Source organism: Martes martes (genome assembly GCF_963455335.1).
Source record: "Martes martes genome assembly, chromosome: 10".
Taxonomy (NCBI): Eukaryota; Metazoa; Chordata; class Mammalia; order Carnivora; family Mustelidae; genus Martes; species Martes martes.
The window spans coordinates 95,991,499-96,019,461 of NC_137898.1; the positions used below are offsets into that span (position 1 = coordinate 95,991,499).

A 27,963-nucleotide genomic window follows, 5' to 3' on the forward strand; every position below is an offset into this window, starting at 1 on the left:
CTAACGCAGGGCGATCCATTTCTCGTTCTGTTCTCTAAGACAACAACTCTTCCATCAACTCTATCTCACTGCCGCTTCAGTTGAAGCATTTTTATTTTACTTTGCTTTTTTTCAAAGTGTAAAGAAACCTGCCGCAATTATTTCATGGAAGAGAAAGAGGCAGAGAGCAGAAGAGATTTTCAAAGTTTCCCGAGTTAATAGTGGGGCTCAAACCTGACATCAGGATTCCTGACCTCTCACTCCTCAGATAGTTTAAGAATCATTTTTGGCTTGCAAGCAACTCCTTATTTCTATATTGGCTAATATTTTTTGTAGCTATTGGTCCCCCGTCCTTTCCCTAACCCATATCTTTAAAAAAGTAAGAATTTTCCATTACAGAATTTTTAATTAGCATCTAGAGTACAAATAATAAATATTTTGTCATAACTTCTTGTCTTAAACCTTTAAGTATCTGGCCATTGGTATGTAGGAACAAGTTTCCAGACGTGGGGTTCGTCCTCACAGGAGCCCAGGAACTCAGGGTTGGAAGGAGTTTTTGTAGCTCATAGGATTTGATTTTTAATCTCTATTTCCATTCCAATACTTGGAAATATTCTATTCCTCACAGGCTGAAATCACAGTTTTTATTATATTTACCTAACATGTTCTAAGCATTTTTCTAAATGCTTTGTAAATATTAAATAATTATATTATAATATCCCCATTTCATGGATCAGGAAGGGGTGATTTGCTTGAGGTCATTCAGCTCAGGGTTAAACAGGAGTCAGGGTTTGAAGTCAGGTGGTTTGGCTCCAGCCTAAGCGTCTATGTACTTTTATTATTATTTATATTATTTAGTATTATACTGTGTTGCTCCATTAAAAAAAAAAAAAGAAAGAAAAACAAGGGACCAAGGTCAAGCAATATAAGTCCAGTTGATAGAAATAGCAAAAAGCCACAGCTGAGTCAAACGGAAAACCCAGAATTGGGATTGGGCAAGAGTCCGAGACAAAGCAGTTAAAAGCCACATGGGACCTCAGAGACACCAGCACTCATCCACCGTGTGTTTTTGGTGGGTCTTTGCTGGTGGACTTTGGCTCTTCCCTGGCTGAGAGACAGAGTGGGGTGGCCCAGAGGCTGAGTTTTCCAGGACATACCCAGCTGTCTCTCTCTTAAGCGCTGTCCACCTGGAATGTTTGATACGTGGGTTGGTTTTCAGAGGTGCCAGTGGGGGGGGAACCAAAGCCACAAACCAAGAATGTATTTGTTTCTTGGTCTCTGTTTCTAACAGATCATTATTGGCAGTCGCTGTTTACTCCAGGAAAAAAAGCTTCCAGCACCCCCCCCCGCCCCTCGACCCCAGCACACATCTTTTCATCTCGGGTTCCTGGGACCTAAGAAAGCACAGTAGTGATCAAAGTCAGGGCCCAACACCACGAACAGAATGAGAAAGTTGCTTTTTTCTGGCTTCCATCACCGTGTTGGGTATTGTAAAGAATGTATCAGGCATTGCCCTCAGAGAACTCGGGGAAGTCACAGAGGCAGCATTTCCCCGGACCTCAGTGTTACATAGCCATTCTCTCCATGTTTCCTTTTAATCTTTGGGGATCTCTTTGTTTTTTCAGTCTTCCAAATGATGTTTCCCCAGGTCTACACTGAGGAACAGGTAATAACTTCCTATTGTTGTAGTAACGAAGTACGACCGAATTAGTGGTTTGGAACAATACGGATTTCTTATCTTACAGTTTGGGAGGTCAGAAATCTGCAGTAGGTTTCACGAGGCTCAATAAAGGTTCTGGAGGCTCTAGGGGAGAATCCCATTTCCTTTCTTTTTCTGGTTTCTAGAGGCTGTCCTTGTGGATTGTTGGCTGAGCTAGTGTTCCCTTCCTCCGTCTTCAGAGCCCCATCTCCTAATTTGACCACTGACACTCTTTGATTTGTAAGGAGCCTTGTGATTATACTGGGCCCACGCTGACCAGTATAGTCTCCCCATCTCATGGTGCTTAATCACATCTGCGGTTAACATATTCATGGGGCCTGGGTTTAGGATGTAGACATCTTTGGGGGAGAGGGTGTTATTCTGCCCACCATAGGATCTACGGCCCCACCCTCCGAGTCTAAGTCTTGCTTCCTTCCGCCCTCCAGTTTCCATCCTCTTCCCACCTCATGGCTTTATCCCCAAGAGCACTCTCTAGTCCCTTTGATGTGCTGAGTCTCCTTCGCCCCAACTTCAGCCTTGCTGAAAGCCTCAGAGTACCAAGGGTTCCCTCTCTTTTCATTACTTCTCTCCTCTCCGCCCCCCCCACCGCAACCGCACACCACCCCAGCCTCCCAATGGCTCTCTAAAGGAGAAATGCAAAGAGTTATTGCTTTTTAATTACAAGTGCTATTGTAACATCTATAAGGAAGAACACTTTAAGCTTAATTGAGACCAAATGTGAAGTTAAATTAAATGAATAACTAATTAACGTAATGCTCCTGCATTAGCCCCAAGTGAGTGCTGAGGCCCAGAGAGAAGGCAGGTAGCAGGCTTCTGGGGAACAGTCAGCGCCCAGAGTGGAGGTGGGGCAGGGAACCTGGGGCCTGGGAGACCAGTGCACAGGGGCACAGACCAGGGCCTGGGTTCCTCCACCTTTGCCAGCTCCCCCTAACTCCCACCCACAGCCCCCATCCTTATCGCTGAGGCCAGGGGCTGAGCTCCACAGGCCTTCCACAGGCTCATTGCCAGCACCACGCTGATCCCTTGGCTGGCCAGGCACGAGCGGGCACATTCTGCCGCTCTCCGGGTCCCCCTGCTACGCTCTGAGCCGCGTGCTCAGTGTTCCTCTCAACGTCCTCCCTCTTCCAGGTCCCCTCCCTACCTTATCAAACTAGCCGCCTGCCCAAGTCCCGCTCATTCTTCTGATGCCTTTCACATCCCTTCCTCCGCGGATCACCCCCCTGCCTCTGTCCCTTCAGGCTGGGCTGGGGGATGGTGAAGCCTCTCATCTCTGGGCACCATCTCCAGCGTCCCCCCCAACCCCATCTTGTTCAGAAATGTTTACGTATTTCTATTTTCTCCCTTTCCTAGTCAAACTCCTCAGGGGCGGGCAGCATGTGCTTAACACTGACTCAGTCGGCTCCCTTCATGCCCGTCCTCTGAGGCAGGTCGTGCCAGGACTGCCTTCTAGGTGAGGACACAGGCTTCACGGGAGTCAGTGGGGAGGCGAGGGCAGGGGAAGCCTCCCACCCCAGGAGGAAGTCTCCCAGCCTTCGTACCCTGACCCGATGCAACGGAGAGAAGGCTGACAGTTGGTGAACAGAGCACCCCCTGCTCCCCACCTGGAAGCAGGAAGAGTGTGCGGCCCACGCTGGGTTCTGCCGGCGGAGGATGGCACCATCTAGTGGCTTCCCTCAGCGAGCCGCTCAGATGCCTCTGCTCTGAAAGAAGCCTCCAAGAAAGCTGAAGGTAAGGCCATGCCCTGCAGCACCGCCCTGGGGGGCACCCGGAGGACCCAGAGATCCCGGACCATCACCTGCTTTCAAACCCGAGTGAGTGTCAGTTTGTCACCAGGGCAGTGTGTACAAGCTATGTCAGTGTTGCCCTGGCCCCCAGGGTCCCCGTTAATGCCACAGCTGCACCTTGTGTGGGGCTCTAGCTCCTGCTGAGCCCCGCAGGCCCCCGCCCCCCACCGTGTGGTCACGAGCATCTCCTCAGGGAGGCCCGCTTGCGGCCAGACCCAGCCTGGGAACGCGACAGCCCGTGCGGCCATGCCAGGCCTTGACAAGGATGAGCGCAGGCCAGGCTGGCAAAAGGGATCTGTATTGTGCTGTTGGGTGGCTTCGGAGGTCAGGGAGCAATGCCAAGGGCTAGCCTGGCAGGCAGCACTCCAGGATGGACTGGGCAGGAGAAGTAAGGCAGGAACACGGGGGAAGGGGAGGCAGGCCGCAGAGAGCTCGGGCCACTGCCCATGGGACAGTGGCCTGAATGAGCCAGGCACCTTCCTTCTTGCTAGTCTCGTCACCCTGGGGCCTGTGCTCGGGTGGAAGTCCCTCTTCTGTGCCCACCATCTACTCTGTTCCCAGAGCAGGGCTCGTGTGCAGTGAGCACTCGGTGGTCACTGGCCCCTGTGGCTTTCGTCAGGCCTGCCCCCCTCCCTGCACTGTTCTGACATGTGCTCCTCCCCTGGGGACACAGAGGGCTGGCACGAGACTGGGGCCAGGGAAGCCCAGCCCCGGGCTCAAGAGTGATGCCTCCCTAACATCTGTGCCCTCAGCACCTCCTTTGCCTCTCCCTGGTCCTGGTCCCACAGAATACAACAATAATACTTTTAATTGACTCGGGTCAGGAGTCAGGATCAAATGCAGGGTAGAAGAGGTTCCGACATGGGAAATACACAAGAAAGCTGGCTTATGGACAAAGGAAGGAAGCGAGGCTCGGTGGCTCTCAAGTAGGGTCAGAAATCCACGGACAGGTATAGGCTGAGCACCGAGGCTCACTTTCCACACGGGAAAGGAGAGACGCACCTTTGCCAGGCCTTGGTCCATGTCCAGCTCCTGCCTCCTGTCTTGGAATCTGAACAAGCAAGAGTCTGAGCATATCCTTCCCTTACCAAGCTGGAGACACCACTCAGCTCTGATCCCCAACCCTTCTGCTTTGCAGCTTCTGGAGCTCAGGGCTGTGAGTCCTCCTGCTGGCAGACCCCTTCCCTCGGAGAACCTCCCAGCCCCTCAGAGGCCCTGTCAGCCCGTCTGTGGTGGGTTCCATTGTCTTGCCCCCGTGAGGGGGTCGGGGGAGAGCATTTTGGGAATCAGCTGGGGCCCTCCATGCTTCTCTTCGAATCAGGGCTTCATATCTCTTTATACCTACAGGAGGGGTGAGAGGCAAGGGAAGAGAAAGTAAGACACAGACAGGTTTGTAAGCTCCTGCCCCAGTGAGGAGTACAGGGAAGGCAGGTTTGTAGGGTCCCTTAATAATTGCCTCTCAACCCTATTCTGTCATTAGGGCTCCCTTCCACCCCGTCAGTGGCAAATTAGCAAGTCAGCATGATAATGAAAGCCTTGCAATGTTGGTGCCACATCTGACAGTTTGACAAAGCGGGATCCCAGATCCCATCCCATCTCAGCCTCTGATCGAGTGGTTGTGGCTTAGGTTTGATCACCCCCAGTTATACACAGAAGGATGTGGGGGCACAGAGGCCATGCCCATGGTCTTATCAATGCAAGTGAGCTGAGAAGTCAGGACCGTCCAGGGATTTCTGGTTCTAGGCCCAGTGGCCCCCTGCCCTAGCAAGTTCCTCCGCTCCCCCCGCACCAGCCTTCCTCAGAGGCGGCCCAGCTCCGGGTGGCAAGAGTACAGAGGAAAGCAAGTCCCCCACGCACCTGGGTTCAAATTGAGGCTCAGCTGAAGGCCTCAGTCACATTCCCTGTCCCGAGCCTCTATTCTCTCATCTCTAGATGACAGAACCGATGTCTCACAGTGCCTGACAGGTAAGCAGCTGCGTCTGAAGGCAGACTCAACTCCAGGCAGGGAGCAGATGCTGACTAAATTTTCGTCCCTCCCCCCCCCCCCCCCCCCCCCCCCCCCCGCTTCCTGCTACTTTTCTTAACCTCCCAGTCTCCCCTCAGGCCCGGCCCAGGAAGGCAGGGGAGGGGAGGGGACAAGTCCCCCTGCTCCCTCCTCCAGGGCAGGTGGGATAGATACTCTGCTATGCCTCCTGCTCTCAGTTTTTCTACCCTTGAACCTGAAAGATGCCATCCTTCAGGGGAAGAGGTTCCCCGGCTACTGTGCTGGTCCCCGTGACCCCCGGGGGTTGTTGGCACACATTTACCACCCAGGACTAGGTCCACACTCCAGCCGGCTCCTCATTAGCCGGAACCTCCTGCTCAGAAGCAGAGCCAGAAAGGCCAGAGGGAACATTCCCCTCAGCACCAGCACATGGCCCAGCCTTTTGCTGGCTCTGCCCCGGCCACTGTCCTGTCCATGCGGCCTCCACACCCACCACCACAGGGCAATGGACAGAGAGCACACCAGGCCAGCCACCGAGGCTTGATCGGAATTTTATCCCAGAGGCTTTGATTGGTTGTTGCTTTTTTCTGTACACCCCAGGCCAAGGGGCCAGATGATCCTGGCTTCTGAATTCTAGGAGGCACGTAGGGCTCAGAGTCTTAGTTCAGAGCGAAAACAATTTCCCTGGATCTCGCCTCTGTCCTAGGGGTACAGCAAAAAGCCCTACCACTTGCCCAAAGGAGAAGAGTCTGCCAACCCCTGTGGCAGCTCGGGCTGCTCAGGAAACATTTCCAAGCACCATGCTCTGCTCGGGTGGGGAGTCTCCAGAGCTGGCACCCAGGAAACAAGAGAAAGTTGGAAAAAAAATCACACTGGAGGAGAAAGGATTTGCATGCAGGCCCCACTCGAAGGGCACGTCAGCCACCGACTTGAAGACAATACTCACAAAAGTCATGGGACTTGAGGAAAATACTACCGCGGGTGGGTTAGGGCCAGACTAGAGCTACGGAGACACATGGGGACAACAGAGGACACATTAGCGTGGTGGAGCGGCGAGGCGTGGAGCACCTCCAGGGTCCGGCCCCAGTCCGGGCCGCAGGTGGGCTCAGGCTGGGTGCAGAGAAGTGAACACAGGTTTTCACTCCCATAAGAAGGTGGGGCTACAGCTGTCTGGGGACTCACCCTCTGTCTCTGCTCAGGGATGACTTCCAGGCAAGGATTTCTTTGTACACCAACCGGCAGAGGAGCTGTGGGGGGTCAGAGGCACAGAGGGAGAGGGAGGGCGACATTAGCCTTGACCACATGGTTAGTCCCCGGCGCTAGGTGACTGGGGGGGTGGGGGCTGGCAGAAAGGAAGGTGGTGGCACACAGTTTCATGTGGCAGGGGGTCACCCATGGAAGGAAAGGGGTTCTGAGTGTCGGACAGCTGCTCTCAGAGCCCCTCATGGTCAACGCTTTGGACCTCCAGGGTTCCAGCCCGGCAGGACAGGAGAGTCAACCCCACCAATACCCATCTGTATACCCCCAAGATCTCGTACCAAGCAGGCCAGAACATCGGCAGAGATGAGCATGTAGAAGACATTGTTCCAGCCTGTGGGGGAAATCAGTCCAGCCAGCAGAGGCCCCAGAGCCGCACCTGTGCAGAACACAACATCAGAGAGGGGCACCCGACAAGGGGCCCCAAGCAGCCCGCCCACCCGAGGGCGGCATTCCGAGAAGTGTGCTCAACATGAGGCTTAGGGCTCAGCTGCCAAGGGCCAAAAACTAGAGTCACAGACCTATGGACCCAGTGCCGTCGATGATGGCTGTGACGGTGGAGAGTGCCTTCGCGTTGCCTTTCAGGCTCTCGTGAGTTCCCTGGGGAGAGAGAACAGCATGGAGAGGCCAACCAGAGAGGCAGCACTGGGGCTAACCTGGGGCAAGGCAGTAAGTGGGGCTTGGAGTTGAGAGGAGTGGGGGAGGACTCTGGAGGACTTTAAGGCTCTCCTACACCAGGATCTGCACCAGGGAGGGGGTGGGAATATGGGATATTGGACCTGGAGAGGTGCCCAGGCCCTGACCAAGCCCCTAGAGTCCTCCCCCGCCCCAGGGAGGCAGCCTGCTTACCAGGTCAGCAGAAACGGCGGTGGTGATGAGTGCGTAAGGACCATTGACCAGGGCCCCACAAATGATCAGCATTACTGAGGCAGTGACAGAGACAGCTCGTTAGGGATGAGAGGCCACCTCCCAACCCAGCCCCAAAGCAGGTGAAATCCCCAGGTGTCAGGCCAAGAGCCTCCACTTCCTTGTGCCTCCCACCAATGCCCCCAAGTGGCTTCCTGGGGCCCCCAAGGCAATGCTCTTCCTCTGCGTGGGCTGGACTTGCGGCCACCCCCTCACCTATAGAGTTGGTAATCCCGTTCTGACCAATGTTGTTATACAGGAACATCTGAGAGAGGAAAAGGGAGAGGCAGGGTCACACCCAGGCCTCCCCATGGGCTGTGTGGGTTAGACTGGGAGTCTGGCACACCCTCCCCTCCCAGGGAACCCCAGAGGTCCACCTTACTCCAGAACTCTTGGTCTTTAATGGTTCCTGGGTTGGAGGGTCTAAGATGTAGAAATCTGTTGTTTCCTGTTTCTCAAAAAGGCTTTTCTCACACCCAACCTGAATTTCCTATTCTTTCCTGAGCCAGGAAGTTCAGCTGCTGGCCTCCCTCTTCTCCACCAAGGCCAAATCCTTGCTAACTCCTTTCCAAAATCCTCAGTCTGGATCTCAGAGTCTGTGCCACCCCCAGCTTCTCCTCCCCTGGTGTGCACACGGACGTGCATGCACGCAGAGAGATAGGTGTGTGCATCCACACCCAGTTGCGCACACATTGCAACAGTCCGCACAGGTACATGTGAGCACGTGCGCTCTGCTCTTGAGGTTATACACACCATGGGGGCAGCCAAGATCAGCATGACGCAGCAGGTGGTGGCCCTGCCGTTGGTGTGGTCGGAGATGAGCCCTGCCATGATGCCACCTAGAATACAGACCAGCTTACACCCTGCTGCTCCCAGTGGGACCACAGCCGCCCACTAATGCGGCACCCCAAGCCTTGCCCCATCGCTTCGTCCCATCGCTCCACCCAATGCTAGCCTGGGCATGGGCATCCAGAACCAGTAGAACTTCTCCCTCTGAAGCCCTCCCCACACCCACTGCTTTTATGGGAAGATCAAACATGAGGGTCAAATTTCTGAGGTCTCCCCAGCTGGGTAGGAGCCCTTTTTTCTCTGATGCCACCTGCCCAGTTCACACCACATTGGACCTGTCCCTTCTGCACCCCGACAAGAGAAAGGGGGAATAGGGGATACTGCCCAGGGCAGAATAGGGCGGGCCTCACCCATGATGCCACCAACATCGAAGAGGGTCGACAGGTCCCCAGCCTCTTTGGCGCTAAAGTGAGCTGTAGAAAACACAAATATGTGGTCAGAGTGGGGCTCGGAGCAGGCGTCGTGGAGTGCCATGGCCAGAAAAAGCCCTACAGAGCGCCTGACCCAGTCCCATTGCCTCCGGTTTCAGAGGAAGGAGTGAGGACCCATGGGAAGTCGTTGGCCAGAGTCACAAGTAAATTTGCAGCAGTCTCCCCCTACACCCCATCCTGTACTTTTTCTCCCCTTGCAGGCTGGCTCTGACCTCTCAGAAAAGCCTTCCCCTGAAAGCACTGGGGTCTGGCCCAGGAGAACCATCAGACTGGGACACCGCTGGTCTCACCAGCCCTAGTTGTGCTCTGCTCCTGAGCTCCTGGCCAGCTTCCACCAAGAGCCTCCATATCCATGCGAGGTCTCCGCTAATACACAGAGCCAGGAAGGAGACTCACAGGCAAATGGGGACCTCAGGTCCCAGGCCTTGTCCTTGGATTAGAAAGAGCAAGATCCAGAAGCTGGAATGGTAGCCTAAGCCTCAAGGTTGACTCCTACTCTGAAGCTGGCACCAAGGCCACAAAACCAAGAGTCCCAGTGTGCACAAAGCTGTCCTGGTGCGCTCCCTCTTGTCTTTGAGAGAGGCCCGATGACGGGGCTGTTGGTCAAGCCAGGGGCTGGGATTTGGCCTTGCATAATCCCCAGGGCATCCTGTTCAGAGCAAGTATAGCGCTTGCAAAGCAGCCTTTGGGGTCCTCCCACGGGGCTTGGAGGGAGCAGCACAGCCCAAGGCCAGAGGGCCTGGGCCCTGACAGAGCTCTGAGGGCAGGGGTCGGGGAGAGTGGGCACCGAAGGAGGGCAGTGCCGCTGACCCAGGCACCAGGCATCAGTCCCGGGAGGCTCCCAGCAGCCCCTGGGGAGAGGAGAGCGGTGCTCACTTCAGGCTTCAGGCAGTGGGGTAGCTCACCCGGCCCTCTTCCTGGTGTGTGTGTGGGGGGGTGGGGGGGTGGCATTAAAAGGCAGACCTGTCCCTGTACCATCCAGTCCCTCTCATCTGTGAGCCAAGCCAGCTGGATGGAGGTGGGTTCTCCTAGCCACAAGGCTGGAGAGGAAGGATGACAGAGCACATCTCTGAGTTCCGAACCTCCAACTCTGGTCCGAGGGAAGAAAGGTGTCTGGAATCAGGGTCTCTAAGGTAGTGTATGAAGTCTAACTTCCCAATGGAAAAATAAATTTAAAAAGTCTCCCTTTGCCCTAGGAGAGGTTGCACGGACATCCCAACGGTGTTCTGGAATCCCATGCATCACGTGCCCCCTCAGAGAGCCCTCCCGCCCCTCTGCCCCTTGTCCTCACCCACGTTGAAGATGTAGAGAGGCAGCCAGTAGAGGAAGGTGTAGCTGACCAGCTTGGCAAAGAGCAGACACAAGGAGAACTCTACCACACCCTGCGGAGCATGACAGAGGGTGTCGGAAAGGCATGCCAGATGCCCCGGGCCAGGGGTAGCCCCAGGAGGAACTCAGCAGCCCCCCCTCCCCCCGAACTACTGCACAAAGCATATCTCCAGTCTTGTTCAAAGGCTGTGTGAGGACCACCCTCCCGTGTTACCCTCCCCAAGCAGGCTCCGCACTGGTCTCACCGCACTGGTCACACCTCACACAGAGCCCTAGAGACCCCCGAGCCCCCCATCTCCCGACAGCCAGCGGGGACATCCAGAGAGCCCCTTGCTGCCCTCCAGGCCATGGACTTCTCACCGGGATGCGGAGCGCCCCCAGGAAGCTGATGGCCGCAGGCTGTGCCCTTGGCTCCTTGGAGCACCTGGCCGCGCTCTCCAGGCTGCTCTCCTTGTTGGTGCAGGGACCGTTCCCCAGGTCCTCGGGGCTGTCCGGGTTCTCTTCCAGCCCATCCTGAACAGAGAGGAGCCCCGGCTGGGAGCACAGCCAGAGGCCACTGCCCGCTGGCTAGGGGGACAACCCAAGCGGCAGGCAGAGGTTCCCAAGCTGGAGGAGGTCCGCGCCCCCCTTGGCGACTGAACGAACGTCCCACCAGGCCCCATCAGGCTGTCGCGGAGCCACCCTGAGGTCCTGACACTGAGCCTATGAGCCAACTGTGGGCACACATGCCCCACCCCCACCCCCCAGGTCCTCTCTGGGACCTGCCCCCGTGGATGGAGTCACGGGCTGGGAGGCTCACACTAGTGTGGTGCTGGGGAGCCGCGCAGTCCACATCTTCTGGGTCTGAAAGAAAAACCCAACCTTCTAAGAAGCTTCCCAGCAGGCCCCCCCTAGCCGCTACGTTAATGGCCAGTCTACTCCCAGCAAGAGGGAGCCTGGAACCGGGCTCGGGAAGCACCTTCCGGGCCTGGCTCCCCTAACGCCACTGGTGTCACTAAGGGCCTTGTGGGTCCCCATTCTCTGGCTACCAAGTGGCCACAAGGGCGGGCTGAGCTGTCTCCCAAGGCCATCGGAGAATGGGGAAGAGGACAGCAAGTGACGAGGGTCCCGTCACCTCCCCCTCCCCCTGCTCACACATCGGAGCCAGCACTTGCCAGGCAACCACAGGCCAACTGCTCAGCCCCCCAGCCTGGAACCAATAGAAAGTAAAGTCTATTGTCTCCCTCTTCGTCTTCTTTTACAAGTGAAAAAAGAAAAAAGGCTGAAGCCCAGAGAGGCGGCTAGTCCCAGGCCACACGTACCAGTAGTCCTCCCCCAGGGTCAACTGCCTTCCCCCCGGCCCCAGGACGAGAAGGGGGAGGCTCAGTTCTGAGCCCTGTAGGGAGGGCAGGGGCCACTCACATTCGATGAGAAAGAGGAAGGTGAGGACGCCCATGGCAGCGGTGATGATGCCCGGCACCACAAAGGACAGGCCCCAGTGCTCATTCACCCAGACGCCAGCGATCAGGGAGCCCAGGATGTTGCCCACGGATGTGTGTGAGTTCCAGATGCCCATGATGAGCCCCCGCCTGGAGGGGAGGGAGGCAGGACCAGGAAAGACAGGGGAGAAGAGTAAAAGAAAGTCAAAACAGAAGCACAGGGCTCATCAGCCCCGCCCTGGCCAAGTGCAAACAGCTGGCTGCCTCCAGCCTCCAGCCTCCAGGCCCAAAGACAGCATGGGGGGGAGGTGGGGGAGGGCTTGCCAGGTGCCAAGCAAGGGACAGCCAAGGACAGGCGTCCTGCTCCCCTCAGCCAGCGACTGGAGCCAACTCACACAGGCCTTCCAGATGGAGCTCTCCCCACCCCTAGCCCTTCTGGCCCCCACTCCTCTCTTCCCTCTTGTCCTGGGGCTGCTACTTCAAATCGGGGTCCTCAACCAAGGCCACCCTGCCTCCAGGGGACACAAGCAGTGCCTGGGGGTTTTCAACTGTCCCAGCTCTAGGTATGCTTCTGGCATCTGGTGGGTAGATGCTGCTAAACATCCTGCCGTGTGTAAGGTCACCCCATGGCAAAGAACGACCAGCCCCAAATGTCTCGTACGGCTGAGCTGAAGAAAGCCCACTCGAAAGCAACTTCCTTTCCCCCCCCCCAAAAAACAGTTCAAGTACAAAATAATAATAATAATAATAATAATAATAATGTTTTATAGGTTTCATTTTTGTTTTCATGCAAAATGGAAATTAGTCAATCATGAGGAAAAAGTGTAACAAGCGTGGTCTGTTTTGTGGATTAAAACCTTATCCATGAGAAAAATCAGTAATGCTTTTCAGCCACTAAAACATTGAACTAAATGTGAAAATCAGCAAGACAGACCTAAGTTTCTAACCTTTCACCCTGAAATTATACTAGAGGCCATGAGAGACCTCCTCACTCCCCACAGCCCTCCCTGCCTACCTCCTGCTCCTCCTCCCTCCCCACACTCACTTTCCCTTCCCGAACCAGTTGCCAACGCAGGTCACCACAGAGGGCCAGCCTGTGGTCTGGACAAGTCCGTTACAGATCTGCAGGGAGACTGGAGGTGAGTGGGACAGGCCTGGGCCGTGCTGCAGACTCCCTCTGCCCCCTCCCTGGCTGCGGGGCCCTCCCCAGCCCCCACCAACCCCAACCAACCCCAACACTAGCGGCCTCCGCAACCCTCCCCACGATGGAGCAGAGGTCTGAGTGCAATACGGGGGCTCATACCTGGATGAGCACAAAGTACCAGAGCACATGGATGTTCCAGAAATATCCGAGGCCGAAGAGTGAGGTAAAAAGGCCGCTGAGCAGCATTCCAGCTGAAAGGTAGTAACGGAGGGGGAGCCGCTCCCCAAAAATTCCGCTGGAGAAGAGAGTTGGATCTGTGGTTAATCACAAGCTGCCTCCTCCCGGCACCCCTGAGCCGCCTCTGGTCCAGGTGACCACCGATGACTTCTGTGCTGCCTGCCACCTGCCAGAGAGACCCTCTGGGTCTCCACTCACTGGACTTTGCTGCCTCAGTTGCCACTGCTGAGCAAGCTCCTTGAAATGTTCTCCCCTTGGCCTTCTCACCCCTCTGCCCTTTGCTGACCACTCCTTCTCACAGACTTTCCCCGGGGCGCAGTCCCTTGCACCAAATTTATGGCTCCGATGACCGCCTACAAGTTACATGGTTCCAACTGGGTAACTTCCATCCTGACCTCTCCCACTGTGGGGTCACACCCAGATGCCTTCTGGACATCTTCACTTGGTTGCCCCCCAAACATGTGCAACTCAGCACTCTACGACTGAACTCTCCCTCCTCCTTCCCCTCTCAGTCCCGTGGCCTGCACCCCTCCTCCGAGTGAGTGTGGCACCGCCATCCTCGGTCACCAAGCCACCACACTGGTTTGGAACCAGCTATGAAGCAGGCCCCTCTGTTAGGCTGTGAGCCACTGGAAGGCAGTACCCGGCCTTCCTCCCATTTGGTTCTTGGCAACAGACAGCAGGCTCACTACGTCAAAGCCATGTTTGCTGGGCTAATTTAGGCCTAGAAGAGGCTGGCGGTTTTCCTAGCCATGTCCGTGTCCACGACCACCCACGAAGGATCCCAGTTCAAGGAAAAAAAAAAACCATATTCCAGTCATCCCACCGCCACTGTCATCTGCGAGAGTAACCTCAGAGGAAACGCTTTCCAGGAGAAGAAGCTACTGAAAACGGGAGTCTGCCAGGTGAAGGAGTCAGCCAGGTGACCGCGGGAAGGAAAGGAGAATGGCCAGGCGCTGGTGGTGCTTGCCCACGTCTTTGCCTCCCGTCCACCTGGGGGAGCCCTCAGCTCTGGAGCCCCCCACTCTGGGACAGTCACAGGCTTGGCCCATGCCCTACCTGATGAACATGCCGATGGCATAGGCCACAAGGAAGGCATTGTCCACGGCCCCCAGTAACTCCTTGTAGTTGTTCTTATCTGGAAACAGAGGGGAGAGACAGAGAGCTGCTGCTTGGCGGCCCCTGCAGGAAACCCTTTCCGGCCCCAGACAACCTCTTCCTGCGGCGAGAGCAGCGTGCCCCGTTCCTACCGAATGGAGCCCAGTCACACCACGTCGTGTCATTGAGACTGTGGCTGTCGTTGATGGGCTTGATCAGCTCCGAGCAGTTCTGGTGCAGACGGCTCTGAAGAGGCGAGAGGGTGCACAGGTCGGGGCTCACCTCCCGGCGTCAGAGCCCGCTCGGCCCAGAGCCGAGCAAACCGTCTCCCTCCCCAACCACACAAGCACCGCGGCCGGCACCGTGGACTCTGTGAGCCTTCCTGTGGCAACTCCTCCTGCAGGAACCCACCACAGGGGCAAGGGGCCGCGTCAGACCCTCCGTGAAGGGCAAGATGAGTCTGAGCAGAGCCCATACAGCCTGGGGTCCCTACCCTCCCGTTCCCGCCACAGCCCGTTAACACTGCTGTCCAAAGGAGCACCTAGGGAAAGTTGTCTAAGAACAACTACTAAAAGTGGGGGTCGACCATGTGAAGGCCGTTCATCTCCGTGACTCCAGTTAGGGAATAAGTTCCAGACCATTCTTCTAGAGTTGATTTCTGCGGGAGCCCAGCATCTCCTGCATTCTTCCTCACCGCCAGGCCAGCCTCACCTTGACAACACTGATGGGCTTCCTGGACATGTGATAACAGGTGTAGATGAAGAAGGTCAGCACGAGGATGAAGCCTCGGAACCTGCAGGGAGAGGCGGGCGTCTGGGTTAGTGGGAAGTCGGCCTCGGCTGGGAGCTCAGGAGCAGTGTCCCTCGGGACCCACTCTGGCGACCCCAGGGCCTCCACACCACTGGCGCTCTATCTCAGGGTCCAACTGGACACAAGATCCTTGGGACAGAGGCCAAGGGGAGGGTAGGAACAGATGCCCAGAGGCCGGAGTGCTCAGAGAGCCCAATCTCTCTAGTCCCAACTCCTGCGGCCTTCCAACAGAGCTGGCCCAGCCCCCTAGACTACACAAATTATGCACCCCTCTGTCCCCCAGACCGCTCTCCCATCACCCCTTGTCCTGTGACCTCACTAAGGTCAGGACGCCCCTGTGTGTGTCTGGGTACACTGCTGAGACAGGGGAGCAACCAAGTAGAATTGTTTTTAAAATACCAGCAATGGTTTTAATGGTGGGAGCAGGTGGGAGGCCACCATGGCTCGTCTCTAAAGTGAGCTCAGGACTCCTCTTAAACCTTCAACACAACAGGCATAGCAGTGGCTGCAGCCCAGGGAGAACAGAGCCCAGACACCTCTGGAAATGTAGCAACAGTGGAGAAGCCGGGGCCAGAATCCACATCCTCTTCCCAGGCCCAGTCTGGTCTGTCCCACTGGACAGAAGGCTCATTCTTTCCATCTGTGGCTCATGCATCATATGCGCACTCTCCTTCCCCCACTTCTCATCCCAAGGACCAGCCTGGGATGGAAAGAACAATTCAGCCAGGCACCCCTCAAGCGTGCACCCCACACCCAGGCCCTGTCCTTCTTTGGGGGGTCTGGGGGAAAGGCCTCGACATCCTCCTGAGTCAGTGTCTGCTTCCCCAGGAGAGCATCAGCTGAGCTGAGTCAGCAGCCAGCAGCCAGCAAGTACATGGAAAACAGAACTTGAAAAGGGCCCACAACCCAGGAGGAAGGGGCAGGTATTAGGAAAGATCCAGAGCCTTGGGTTTTTCAAGATCTCATGGAGAAGAATGGGCAAGGGGAGGAGGGGCCCTGGAGCCCTTTCCAACCTCAGCTCCATGAACCTAAGGGGTAGGATACTCTGCCCTCTTTAGGGAACTGCCTTCAAACCCCAAACTCACTGCCTCCCAATTTCAGAAGAGCCTGGATATAAGTTGGGCTCTCAGGACCCTTCTTCCTTTACCCTGGACTTGAGCTCCCTACCTGGGTTCTCTGACTCCACTCTCTCCACAACCTCATGGTGCATTTTCTCAAGAGACCAAGTCACACACACTCACATACCCACCCATTACCAGGCTTAACATTTTCCGGCCGCCCTCCATGCTGTTGAGAACAAAGTTCCAACTATTTCGTCCGGATTGTATGCTCCTCTACAACAAACAGGGCCCCCTGGCCACCAGTTCCCACGGACACATGGGTGGGTCACAGAGGTCCTCCAGGGACTTGAGTTCTCCAGGGAATGTCGGGTCACTCTGAGGGACTGTCACAATTACCAACATCAGAAAGCTTAGCGGCAGCCATGTTTTCCAGGTCCCAGCCACAGGCATATGGCCCAAGCCTCCTCGTTCGGGGACTTGTAGAATCTGGGGACATTCTCTGAGGGGATTTGAAGAGGGTGTCCAGCTGGCCTTCCTCAAAGAGTAATGGCTGGGAGGAAACAATGGCCCCGCAGACAGCCGGTCCAGTGCCCTGTCTGGGAAGCACTGGGGTGGGAAAAGCTAAGTGCTTTGCGGGCTGCCTCGGGCGTACTGGGGACCCAAACGCAAGTCCCTCCGTTTTTTCCCCTCTGGGTTCCTCAGCAGCTGCTCGTGGATGAGAGCACCAAGCCTGCCTATCTCAAAGACAGGCGAACACAATAGGACTCTCCCCCTCCTCCCCAGGTCCCTGTTGGACCACCTTTAAGCTTTCCCCACCCACCCAGGGCTCAGCTGAGCCTAGCATGGCTGCTAGCTACATGGATGCAGCCACTGACTGTGGAGACAAATCAGATTTCCTCTGCGTCTGACAGATCCCTGAGGCCCCGCTGAGGCTCCCAGCTCTGACTGTTCTCCCATGACGGGCCCAGCAGTGAGGAAGACCCTTGTCAGCCGCAGAGCCTGGTGTTGCCTGGGAAGCCCTCCCGGGAGCTGGTCAGAGCCAACCAGGGGCCCAGAGGCCTAGCACAGTTCCCAGCTCCCCCTGCTCTTGCCACACACACTCCCCTCCCCCACCCTGCTTCACCTCCAAGCCTGCAGTGGTATGGCGTGGAGACTCTGGCCTGCCGCGGCCTGCCCAGATGCTCCCTGGGGAGCAGATAAGGAGGGTCAGGAGGGGCCCACACTAGTATCCAGACCTGTGAGATTCCAGCCCTGCCCTCCTCCAGCAGCCCGGCCTGCCCTTTCCCTCTGCTCTGACCTCAACCTCCAGGAGAAAAGCTGACACCCAAGACAGCAGAAGAGTCATGAATCTAGGGGGTTGTGGGGGGTGGGGCAGGAGGTCCTCAGGCGTGCCGTGACGTCAGGCCTGGCATCGATGCCCTCTGGGACTTCCTCCCTGGACTGCAGAGAGTCGCGGGGAGGAGCTCGGAGTCCCACAGCTAGCTGGGCAGAGCGCCCTTGGAGCCAGGCCTCCTGTCCGTCCAGTCCACTTCCCATTCCACGGTCCTCTTTCCATTCCATTCCACTTTGGCTGCTATTCTGAGAAAAAGGCCAAGGTGCCACCGTTCAAAGGGGACTGGGGTCATGGATCAGGCAGAGGGCTGAGCTAAACCGACCAAAGGCTGCCAGATTCAGAGCCTCTCACAGGAAAGACAGCTGAGGGGCTCCGGGGCGTGCAGAACCACAGGTTTCACTTCCCTTCTCACCAGCCCTTTCTTCGGAACCAAGAGGCCCCAGGAAGGGAGCAGTGGGCCCTGGGGGGCTGTGAGGGGAGGGATGGCAGCCCAGGTCCTGGGCCAGGCTGGGCTGACAGGCCAGGCATGGGGAGGCCCCCAGATGGTTCCAAGTGAGGCCAGCTGCTCCGTGATGGACCCCCTAAATCTTTGTTAGCAGAAAGTGGCACTTCTTAGAGTCCTAGCCTCCCCCAACCCAGCACTGGTTACTCAGTAACCAAATTAGATAGTGAGACAAACTAGCTATCTCTCAACTGTTAGTGGACAGTTCAGACTTAGCACAGGGACTTCTTCTGAGGTAAGGACAAGGATCGATATGTCCCCAAGCAGCAATGGATTAAAAACAAACAAAAACCCCATTGGACCTGTTACCGCCACCAGTACAACAAGCCGGAACAACAAGAAACAGCAGAGGAGAGGGACGTTGGCCTTAGGAGGCGGTGGAAAAAAGCACCCTTTCCCCAGTAGCCACCCAGTCAACCCTAGTACCTGCTTCCTTGCTTTCCAATCACATTGCTACCCCACCCCCACCCCATAAGGCCAGTGAGGACTTCAGCTCCCTCATCAGCCACCCTCTATGTCCCCGTGCCTCAACCAGGGGCTGCTAGTGGACGTCTAGGGCTGCTCAGGTAGCCAGGTGACAGGCTGGCTGCGGCTGCTGGTGAGCTTGGCACTTGCCCTGAGGAAATGGGACTTGGTGGCCTGTCCTTGGAGGTCCCTGTTCTGGGACTCCACAGATCTGAAAAGGATAGAGGCTGAGCCCAGAGCCAGGCCTTCAGCATACAGGGTGGGACAGGGGCAGACCACGGCTGGACAGGCCCAAAGCCCTCTGGGGGCAGAAAGTCAGCCAAAAGAATCCTCTCCTTGTCACCCTTCCTCCAGCTGGGATTCAAGAGCTCGCTCAGAGACATCAGCTTGATTCAGAGCTTGGTCCTAAGATCCTTCCAGCAAAGGAAGAGACTGGCAGGTGGCCACAAGAAGCCCAAGACTTCACAGGATAAATGAACAGATAAGATCATGATCGCTTTTAGGAAAGCAGAAAGCTTGCACAAGGAGGCTCAGTGAGGAAAGCCCGAGACCGTGAACAGACAGACATGGCTTCAGGTCCAGCGTGATGTGTTGTCTAGGCAGCTGGAAACGTCTGGAAGAGTGTGAGAGTTGGAAGGGTTTGGAAGAGGTGGTTGACATTATGCAAATAGCACAGATGGAAATGTCCTGAGGATGGCATTGTCGGGGTCCCGCCTAGCAAGGCAAGATGACGACTTCCCCTCGAGAGTCTCTAGCCGCCTAGAGCATAAAGTGTCAGGGGTCCGAGGCATGAGCCCGGGACCAAGAGGAGAGCAGCTGCATTGCCCCCCCCCCAACATACACACCAACTCGGGAACCCTCAGAGACTCTGCCCCCGATGTCTGTCCTCCATCTTGTCGTTACTTTCGGATGGCTCCAGTCTGACCTCAGCACTCAGTTGGCACAATTTGAATGGAAGAAATAAGACCTTGACCAACCACATTGATCATGCCAGACCCGTCCACAGGCCCTAAGTCAGATCCTCTTCCCAAAGCCAAGGGAGGTATGAGTCTGCTCTGCAAGACGGGAAAGAGGAAACGGCAGGGGGGAAGAGGAAGCAGAAGGCAGCTGAGGAGAGGGCAGCGATCACGAGTGACAGGGGAGGGGAGACCACAGGGTCATGCTGTGTGACCAGCTCTGACCGTGCGGTGGGGGCAGGGATAATAGTGCGTCCCCCAGTTTCTCCATCTGGATCTTCAGTCCTTTCCAGAGTAGCCCCTCACGGCCACAGCTCATTTTAAGGCCCCCTTTCTGTGGCCCTTACCAAGCCTTTCTTCGCAGTTACCAGGAAAGTGAGACAGGACAATGCTACTCAGGCAGCAACGGGGCCCTGGCAGCACAGGGAAAAGATCTCCAGACTTAGACCAAAAGAGACTGAGTCCTGCTGCTGACTGTGGCCTTGAGCGAGTTGTTGAACTGTCTAAGCCTCAGTTTGAAATAAGGTAATTGAGTCCTGCACACAAGAGTGTTAGAGGATTGAGATGTGGGGGTGAGGAAGCCTCCGGCATACAGCAGAGTCTGGGGATGCATTCGAAGGGCTTCTCTGTCTCCTGGGGGTGGGCGCTAGGATCTGGCCACGAGAGCCCTCCATAAACTCTAGAAGGGGAGCCGTCTGTTCCAGCGGCGGCCAGCCGGCAGCCTTGGCCTTTCCAGCTCCCCGGGGAAGATCAGGGTGTGGGGAACAAACAGTGATGTGGGAGGTCACAGCTCCTGCCTTCCTGCCTGCCCAAAGCCTTCCTCCCCCCCGATTCCTGCTCATCCAGCCGGTCCCTCCTCCCACAGGCTCCTCTTCTCCTTGTCCTGAGTGCTTCTCCCTCACGGGGCCCCAGGAAATGGGCCCAGCCCCATGAGCGCCAGCTGCAGTCATCTCTGGCCAGAGGCCCATGTTCCCAGCTGCCCCCAGACGTGCCCACGCAGACGCGGGGCCCGAAGGCGGGGCCCCGGCCAGGCCCAGGGCTGGGAGGACTCTCGGGCCCTGAAGGAGCTACACGCCCCAGCCTGACACGGAGGAGGAGGGACAGGAGTAACATCTCCCTGGGCCGAAACCTCTCTGGCTCCGACTTTTGCTCCCACAGTTCGGGCTGCCTGTCTCCCTCAGGCAGGCCTCCAGGGGCCACTCCCTCCGCGCCCCTCTGCCCCCATCCAGCTGTAGTTACATGGGGTCAGTCCCGAGCGGATGAAGCAGACCGGCTGTCTTCCCTTCCGCGCTGTTGCTGGCTCCATGGTCTCTGCTCAGGATACCTCCAGACCCCCTGGGTCAAGGCCACCTTCTCCTCCTGCTGAGGCTGGATCTCTCCCTCCGTCCACAGACATGCACGAGCACTTAGCGGTGACCAAGGACAGACCGTGAGCCAGGCCCCGGGCAGCGTGATTTCCTCCTCTTTTCACTTTCACCAGAACCCTGTGGTCATCTCCACGTTATAGACGAGGCCCTGCAGCCTCAAAGGGATGGAGTGATCTACGTGAGGCCGGCCGGCCCTGTGACATGTCCCCTGCCACACTCTCAGCAGGAGGAGAGCAGAAGGACCCTGCGCCTGGGAGAAGGACTAACCTGGGTGCAAATTCCGGCTCAGTCATGTAGTAACTACCCGGGGCTGGACAAGCTGCGGAATTTCTCTGGGCCTCATGACACCCATAGGTGAGGCGGGGAAACAACTCGTTGCCTTGCGGTGAGCTACAAATCAACACTGTCTGGCACAGAGTAGTCGAAAAATCGAGAAGGAGAGTCAATAGTTAAGGTTCAGTCAGTGGTTCTCGTGAGCCTGGGCCTGGTCTAAGTTCTTCACACATGGCGCCTCACGTAACGCTCGCACGGTCCTGTGAGGCGGGCTTTGCTCCTGCCCGCCCGACAGACGGGGGATCCAAAGCTCACGGTGAATCCGGCCTCCGGTGTCCTAGTCGAGGAAGGTCTAGCTAGACCTGCTTTCTTCACGTCTGCTTCAACGCCCTCTTTGGGGACACGGAGAGGCAGTAAGTCTGAGAAGACTTTGATCCTTAGTTTCAGGAAGGTAGGACCAGGTCTTAATCATTACTACAAGCCCCAGAGCTCAAGATAATAAAAATAATAAAGTAATAAAAATAATAATGTGCCTACAGTAGGCACCACATTAATGCTTAGTGTGTAATAGGAGTCCAGCCCTACACCCAGCAGGGAAGAAGGAAAAGGACACTTACTCAGGGCCCTTCACCCGCCACGGGAAGTTAAGAATGTTCTCGTATCATGTTTATCCTGTGGAAACTGAGGCTTAGGGAAGGCAACGGCACAAAGCATACCGTGGTGAAAGGATTTCAGTCCAGATCTGTCTTAACTCTGGGAGGTGTTGGCCAACACAGTACACAGTTGGAGTCATACTTCGAATGACGTGTGTGGTTGTAGAAAGCTGTGTTAGGTGTATTCATGAGTTCTTCTAAAATGCTGATGTGGGACAGGCTGTTGATAATTACCCACCCTCCCCAACCCTATTTCCTCTAAAACAGAAGTTACTCTGGTTAAATGGTATAATTAATACATATGAATGAAACTCTATTAGGAATAATAGTGACAGACATGTACAACTGGCACACACGGTGATAAGATACGGTGGGTTTTTTGTTTTTGTTTTTGTTTTTTTTTTAAGAAGAGAAAAAGAAAAGTTTTATCCTAAAGTAAAATGACTGGTCATTCCAGAATAAGAAAGAGGACAATAAAAGACAAAATCTGAATGGATACATTTGTAGAAGTTTGTGAAAAGAGAATTTGATTTGCTTTGGATTATAGTACATGCAAATAAGGAGTCTGAAAATAAATAATTATGTTAAAGTTTTGTCCAAATCTGGCTCAGTTTTTGTTTTATTCGTATTATTTTCAAAAAGAGGCTGTGGGGGCGCCTGGGTGGCACAGTGGGTTAAAGCCTCTGCCTTTCGCTCAGGTCATGATCCCAGGGTCCTGGGATCGAGCCCCGCATCGGGCTCTCTGCTCAGCAGGGAGCCTGCTTCCTCCCCTCTCTGCCTGCTTCTCTGCCTACTTGTGATCTCTGTCTAATAAATAAATAAAATCTTTTAAAAAAAAAAAAGAGGCTGTGGTTCCTTTAGTATCAAATACGCCAATGCAAAAGTAGAATCTGGTTTTCTCTGTTAAAGTGACAAAATTTCCTTGAATGTTGGTTATTGGTCTGCTCTTAAAGAGAGGCTGTAAAATGTTGTTGGTTTGTTTTATTTTTTTGTTTTTTTTTTTTTTGTTTTTTTTTACCTCCCGGGGAATCTGCCTAGATGGCAAACATCCAGTGTAACAGAATAATTTTCCATACTTTTTAAAACAAAGATTTTTAGGAAACAGCTCGGTTTCTTTACAATGTTACCTTCTAAGTTTATTTTTTAATGTATTATCATCACTTCCAAATGGGCAGACAAGAAGTTTCTCAGGCACTCACGATGAGCACTCAAATGTCCTAAAACTTTTGATGTTTTGCTTTCCCAAAATCAAGTCCTAAATGCAAAATTAAATTAAACTTTCAGGACATCTTTCATACTTAAAACTATCAATGAGACCCCCAAGAAAGCCCCTGGAAATTTTACTTTTTCACTTTTTATAAAAAGAGAAGGGCTGGGGCACCTGGGTGACTCAGTGGGTTAAAGCCTCTACCTTTGGCTCAGGTCATGATCCCAGGGTCCTGGGATCGAGCCCCACATCGGGCTCTCTGCTCAGCAGGGAGCCTGCTTCCCCGCCCCCTCCGCCTGCCTCTCTGCCTACTTGTGATCTCTGTCTGTCAAATAAATAAATAAAATCTTTAAAAAAATAAAAAGAGAAGAGCTGCAAATAATTAGTTTTATTTGATATGTTGCTATCGACCAACTGCATGGAAATAGTTGTTAAATCAGAAGAGACACTCAGCCTCATCTAGGTTAAATTTCTAAGGGCAAAATGTTATTATATATTAACAGTTCACAAATTGTAGGCTACATGAGCAATTCGTCTAGATTTCTCAGTGCCCTCCAGGTCCAAGATCTGCCACCATGTATCCATGGCCTGGCAGCCCTGCCTAACAGTAACAATACAGGGTGACCAGTCACGATTTTGGTTCTGATTTAAAATGCTACCTGGGTTGCAACCTTACTTCTTTAATTTGAATCGAACATCTTCTAGGTCAGCAGTTTTTAACTCGGAATGAACACCAGACTTTCCTATGGAGTTTTATGAAACTAGAGGTGTAGGGGCACCTGGTTGGCTCAGTAGGAAGAGAGTGGGACTTCTGATCTCGGGGTTGTGAGTTTGAGCCCCACACCGGGTGTAGAGTTTACTTACATAAATAAAATACAGATGTGTAGGACTTGCTCCAGACTGACGGAGTCTCCAGAGTTGATATTCTTGGTACATTCTTGGGATATTATATAAATTCAATCTCAGGATTTTTAATATCTCAAGATTTTTTTTCCTCCATACAAATTGTGTTCATCCGTTTTTATAAGTCAAAATATAATGTTCACCATCTTCTTTGAATTTATCTTACTGTGTTTTTAGACACTGCCTAGATTTTTAATTGGCTGGATTTTGTTTTGCGTATCTCGGGAACATTTCCTAGTTAGCCACATTATTCTGGTCACAAATTCTCATCACGTTGTTCACTTCTGAAAACTATCATGATACGTTAATTCACGCCCCTTTAGGTTTCTGTCACCTATAGGCTGTTGTTTCATTCTGATGCTTCCTAAAAGCTCTGCAATCAGCTGTAGGCCAAAAGTTACATCTTTACCAATGGAGAACTATCTCGATTGATAATATAAATTGATTATATAATCAATTTTTCTAATTACAATTTTATATGTTAATTTCTTATAAGCAAGACCAGACAGTCTTGGGGTACAGACCTCTCATGGCATTGCTTACACATCTTGAAAGAACATATAGGCATATTGAAGCAGGACTTCCAGAACTCCAGGGGAGAAGCAGACAGGTTTAGGCGATTGCTAACCCAAGATTCAATGGAATAAGAATCACAGAGGCCCAAGTGAACTGGTGAGGGATGGCTGTCGTTACGTTTAGAATATTGTTGATGTTACAATGTTCAATTTTCTGGAAATATCAGGAAGCCCTTCTAGTTCTTCTTCAGTGGTGTATAACCCAAAACAATCCAATAGACTCTGTTTTTGTAAACTACAACAAAACACTTGCACATTTCTTATTCTCCCTACCAGACCGCTCCCCCCCTCCAAATTCAGAAACTTTTGTTGAGGCTTCCTGCTTTTCATAGCAATATGGTTATTAGCAAGCGTTCAATAAGAAATTGACCTTTTGTTGGTGTTTTTTAAGAAGGCTACGTGCCCAGTGTGGAGCTCCAACTCATAGGATGGGAGACCAAGACCTGAGCGGAGATCAAGAGTCAGATGCTAAACCCACTAAGGCACCGGGGCGCCCTTCCCTTTCTTTCTTTCTTTCTTTTTTTTTTTTAAACACGGATGTAATTAGAAAAAGTGATTATATAACCAAGGCCTTAAGTGGAATGTCATATTTGACAGTGATGATCATTTAATCAGATATAGCCAGCCCCTTTTAAGGAACTAATGTTGACTATGTGGAGCCAATACTAATAAAACCCTCCCAAGAAACCTGGCTTACTGTGCTCCCTTACAGGCAAATAAGGAAGGTCATTCCCTGGCAGGCCCAGGACACGTAGGGTATTTGGGGGACTTCGAGAAGAGAAGAATTTGCCCACATTTATAGGTACAGCAGGTAAAACCTACGGTGAAAACCAGTGTCTTGTCTTCCTAATCTCAAAGTAAATAATAAAGAATAATAAATAAGTAAAGGCTTTTAAAAGTCCAGTCTAAGATTTCTTATGAAAACTTCCAGCAAAGCAACTTAACGTAACTTAACATATTGTAGATTAACACTCTTGCTGTTCCTACATATATAATTGGATCAAATCTAATGAGACTGGCCTTATTTTGTGATCAAGAATCATCTTTGCAAGTATTTTTGATCAAAGCAGGGGAAACTTTTGGGGAAAAAAAAAGTTTCCCTGGGAAACTGTGCATTGTCTAGAGGACACCCCCCAGTTGTCAGATTCTAGCCTTTCCTTGACTTTGGGCTATTTTATAATTCTTTGAAGCAGCAGGTAACTGCTAAGTCATACAAACTGTGTGTATGAAATGACAGTCTCCAATTCATAGTCTTTTCTCCCAACCTGTGGAAAAATCAGTTTTGTCTCAATATTCCTGATTTACAAATGGCCAAGTTCTTCAGATTCTTTTTTAATTGTGGTAAAATATACATCACATAAAGTCTACCATTGTGAAGGGTGCAGGTCAGGGACCTGAAGTCCCTTTCCATTGCCCTGCAACCATCCCCACCATCCGTTCCCAGAACTTTCCGTCTTCCCAAGCTGAAACTCTGTACATTAAACAACAGTTCCCTCTTCCCCCCTTCCTGGACATTTTCTGCCTCTCTCATTAGAAGTCAAATAAAATCTTTAACACATGTTCATTTTTGTAACCTACTAGAGCCATGATTTCAACTTTTTATGAAAAATATTTTAACAGTCCTAAGCTCCAGAAGGATCAAAGAAGTAATGGAAACGAGTGAAGACGGCTGGAAGTGACTGAGGGCTGTCACCACTTGGCAAGTGCTGTGGGTCATCAACCATCCCAGCCTGCCCACAGGGGAGAGGGTTGGGTATGTAGGGCTTTCTGTCTTAAAACCAGTAAGCTGGTCGTCTTAAGAGCACCCACCCTATCCAAAAGAGATCCTCAACCCCTAGTAATATAATTTGGGAATACGGGCCTGGTGTTGCTACACTGTTTCTCAAGAGAAGCCAGGGGTCTGGCTATGTACGTTAAATTTTACAATTTGTAAATGATGGCAACTAACACAATGCCCCCCAAACCCTGTGTAGACCAAGCAGACTGCTCCAGTGTGTGCCCTCTGATGGGGAGGGAGCTGGAAGCCCTCCACCCCTCCGCACAGCCTCGTGAGCTCAGGAGAGAGGCTACTGCAGAAGCCCGGGCAGTCCTTGGGCGGGGGTGACGGTTCAGCGGAGGAGCAGCTGCGGCTCTGATCTCAGAGTTCTGTCCCTGGACACCCCACCCCGCCCAGGGTGAGGTTCCAGGACACTGAGTTCTGGCCTCTGTATTATCCAAGGAGTAGGAGAGCGCAAAAGGGCTACTCAGCAACTCCCGCGGCCCCTGGATCAGCAGTTCCATCCGCCCCTGGCCTCCGTGGCCCCGCACGCAAGCCCAGCTTCGGTGGGGTGTGCGAGGCGGGCTGTGCCCCGGCTGTCCCCCGCCGGTCCCTCGCCCGGCCGCCGGCGCTCCCTGCCCCCGGCGCTCCGGGGCCGGCGGGGAGCTGCTCCGGGACCCGGCGCGCCTCCCTCCCCGAGCCCGGCTCACCAGCTGTCCCTGGAGAAGGTGCGCAGGAACCAGACACCCGGAGCCAAGGAAGACCGCATGGTGCCGGGCCGGGATCCGAGGCGGAGAGGGTGGCCGAAGGAGGGCGCGGGGCTGGGCGCGTGGCCCTCGCTGGCAGTCGGCCGGGTTTAAATGCCCCGCGGCCCGGCCCGCCCCGGCTCGGCGGCCAGACGCCCGGAGCCCCCGCCCCCTTGCACCTGAAGGCCCTCGGGGTCCGCCCGGCGCGAGCCGACCGCCAACCTCCGGCACCTGCATTTTCTCGCGCTCGGCCTCCCAGCTGGCGGCCCTCGGAGCTTCTCGGGGCTCCTCCCGCTTTGCACTTTCTGCTCACTTCCCGCCTGGGTACCGAAAGCCGCGAGCCCAGGCTAGTCCGCTCTCCGCGACCTTCCGTCTGCCAGCCGCTGTCTCTGCAGCCCTGCAGCGCCCTTCTGTCCCGAGGAGTGGCTCCTGACACCCACCGGGAAACTGAGGCGCGCGGGGGACCAGTACCGATATGATACCTGGTGGTCCCCCATGACACTGATCTGAGCGCGGGGGCACCCTCGGAGCACAGGAGGTTTTTCAGGGAGTCACAGTGTTGACCCAAACATCTCGGGCCCCACAGGGGCTTCCTGTCCCACTCCGAGTCCAGGCTGTGCTTTGAGCCAGACAGGACTCCACCACTCCCTCCTCGCACGGAGACTGGGGACAATCTTGCAGCCGTTCCTGCTGTCCCTTCTGGAGGCCAGCAGCCAGGCAGCAGGGAAGGAGCCCAGAATTCTGGCCTCCAGCCTGAAGATTTCCAGGGTGTTTCCACCTATAGAAAGAAGATACTGTGTTGGGGCGCCTGGGTGGCTCAGTCGGTTAAGCCTCTGCCTTTGGCTCAGGTCATGCTCTCAGGGTCCTGGAATCGAGACCCACGTCCGGTCTTTGCTCAGCGGGGAGCCTGCTTCTCCCTCTCTCTCTCTGCCTGCCTCTCTGCCTACTTGTGATCTCTCTCTGTCAAATAAATAAAATCTTAAAAAAAAAAAAAGATACTGTGAGGTCTTTGGATATGAACTCAAGGGTGACCTAGACAGGGCTAGACAGGAAGCATTCAGCTGGAGAATAAAAATAGAACATAACATAGGAATGTGTCTGCGAAAATTGGTTTCAGCCCTAATACCACCCTGCCCCTAACTCCTAGCGGCACTCAAGTCCCCCGTGCAAAGTCAGAGAAGCGGCACAACAGCTCCGCTAAACAGAACGGGGCCCAGAAT

At 54.1% G+C, this 27,963-nt stretch overlaps 1 protein-coding gene across 1 annotated transcript; it reads right to left on the bottom strand.

The window, feature by feature from the left end:
• Window positions 1-4,273: 4,273 nt before the first annotated feature.
• On the bottom strand, window positions 4,274-26,766 carry SLC37A2 (solute carrier family 37 member 2; the record flags this gene model as incomplete). The annotated part of the gene is made up of 19 exons (XM_080817045.1): window positions 4,274-4,824; window positions 6,414-6,470; window positions 6,650-6,714; window positions 7,006-7,103; window positions 7,246-7,324; window positions 7,574-7,647; window positions 7,847-7,895; window positions 8,384-8,469; window positions 8,830-8,892; window positions 10,202-10,292; window positions 10,600-10,752; window positions 11,039-11,082; window positions 11,641-11,807; window positions 12,703-12,779; window positions 12,961-13,096; window positions 14,098-14,176; window positions 14,289-14,382; window positions 14,848-14,929; window positions 26,708-26,766. The coding sequence occupies 18 exons, from the start codon at window positions 26,764-26,766 to the stop codon at window positions 6,440-6,442; spliced, it is 1,527 nt and encodes a 508-aa protein (XP_080673171.1). The 3' UTR covers window positions 4,274-4,824; window positions 6,414-6,439.
• Between the last annotated feature and the right edge of the window lie 1,197 nt (window positions 26,767-27,963).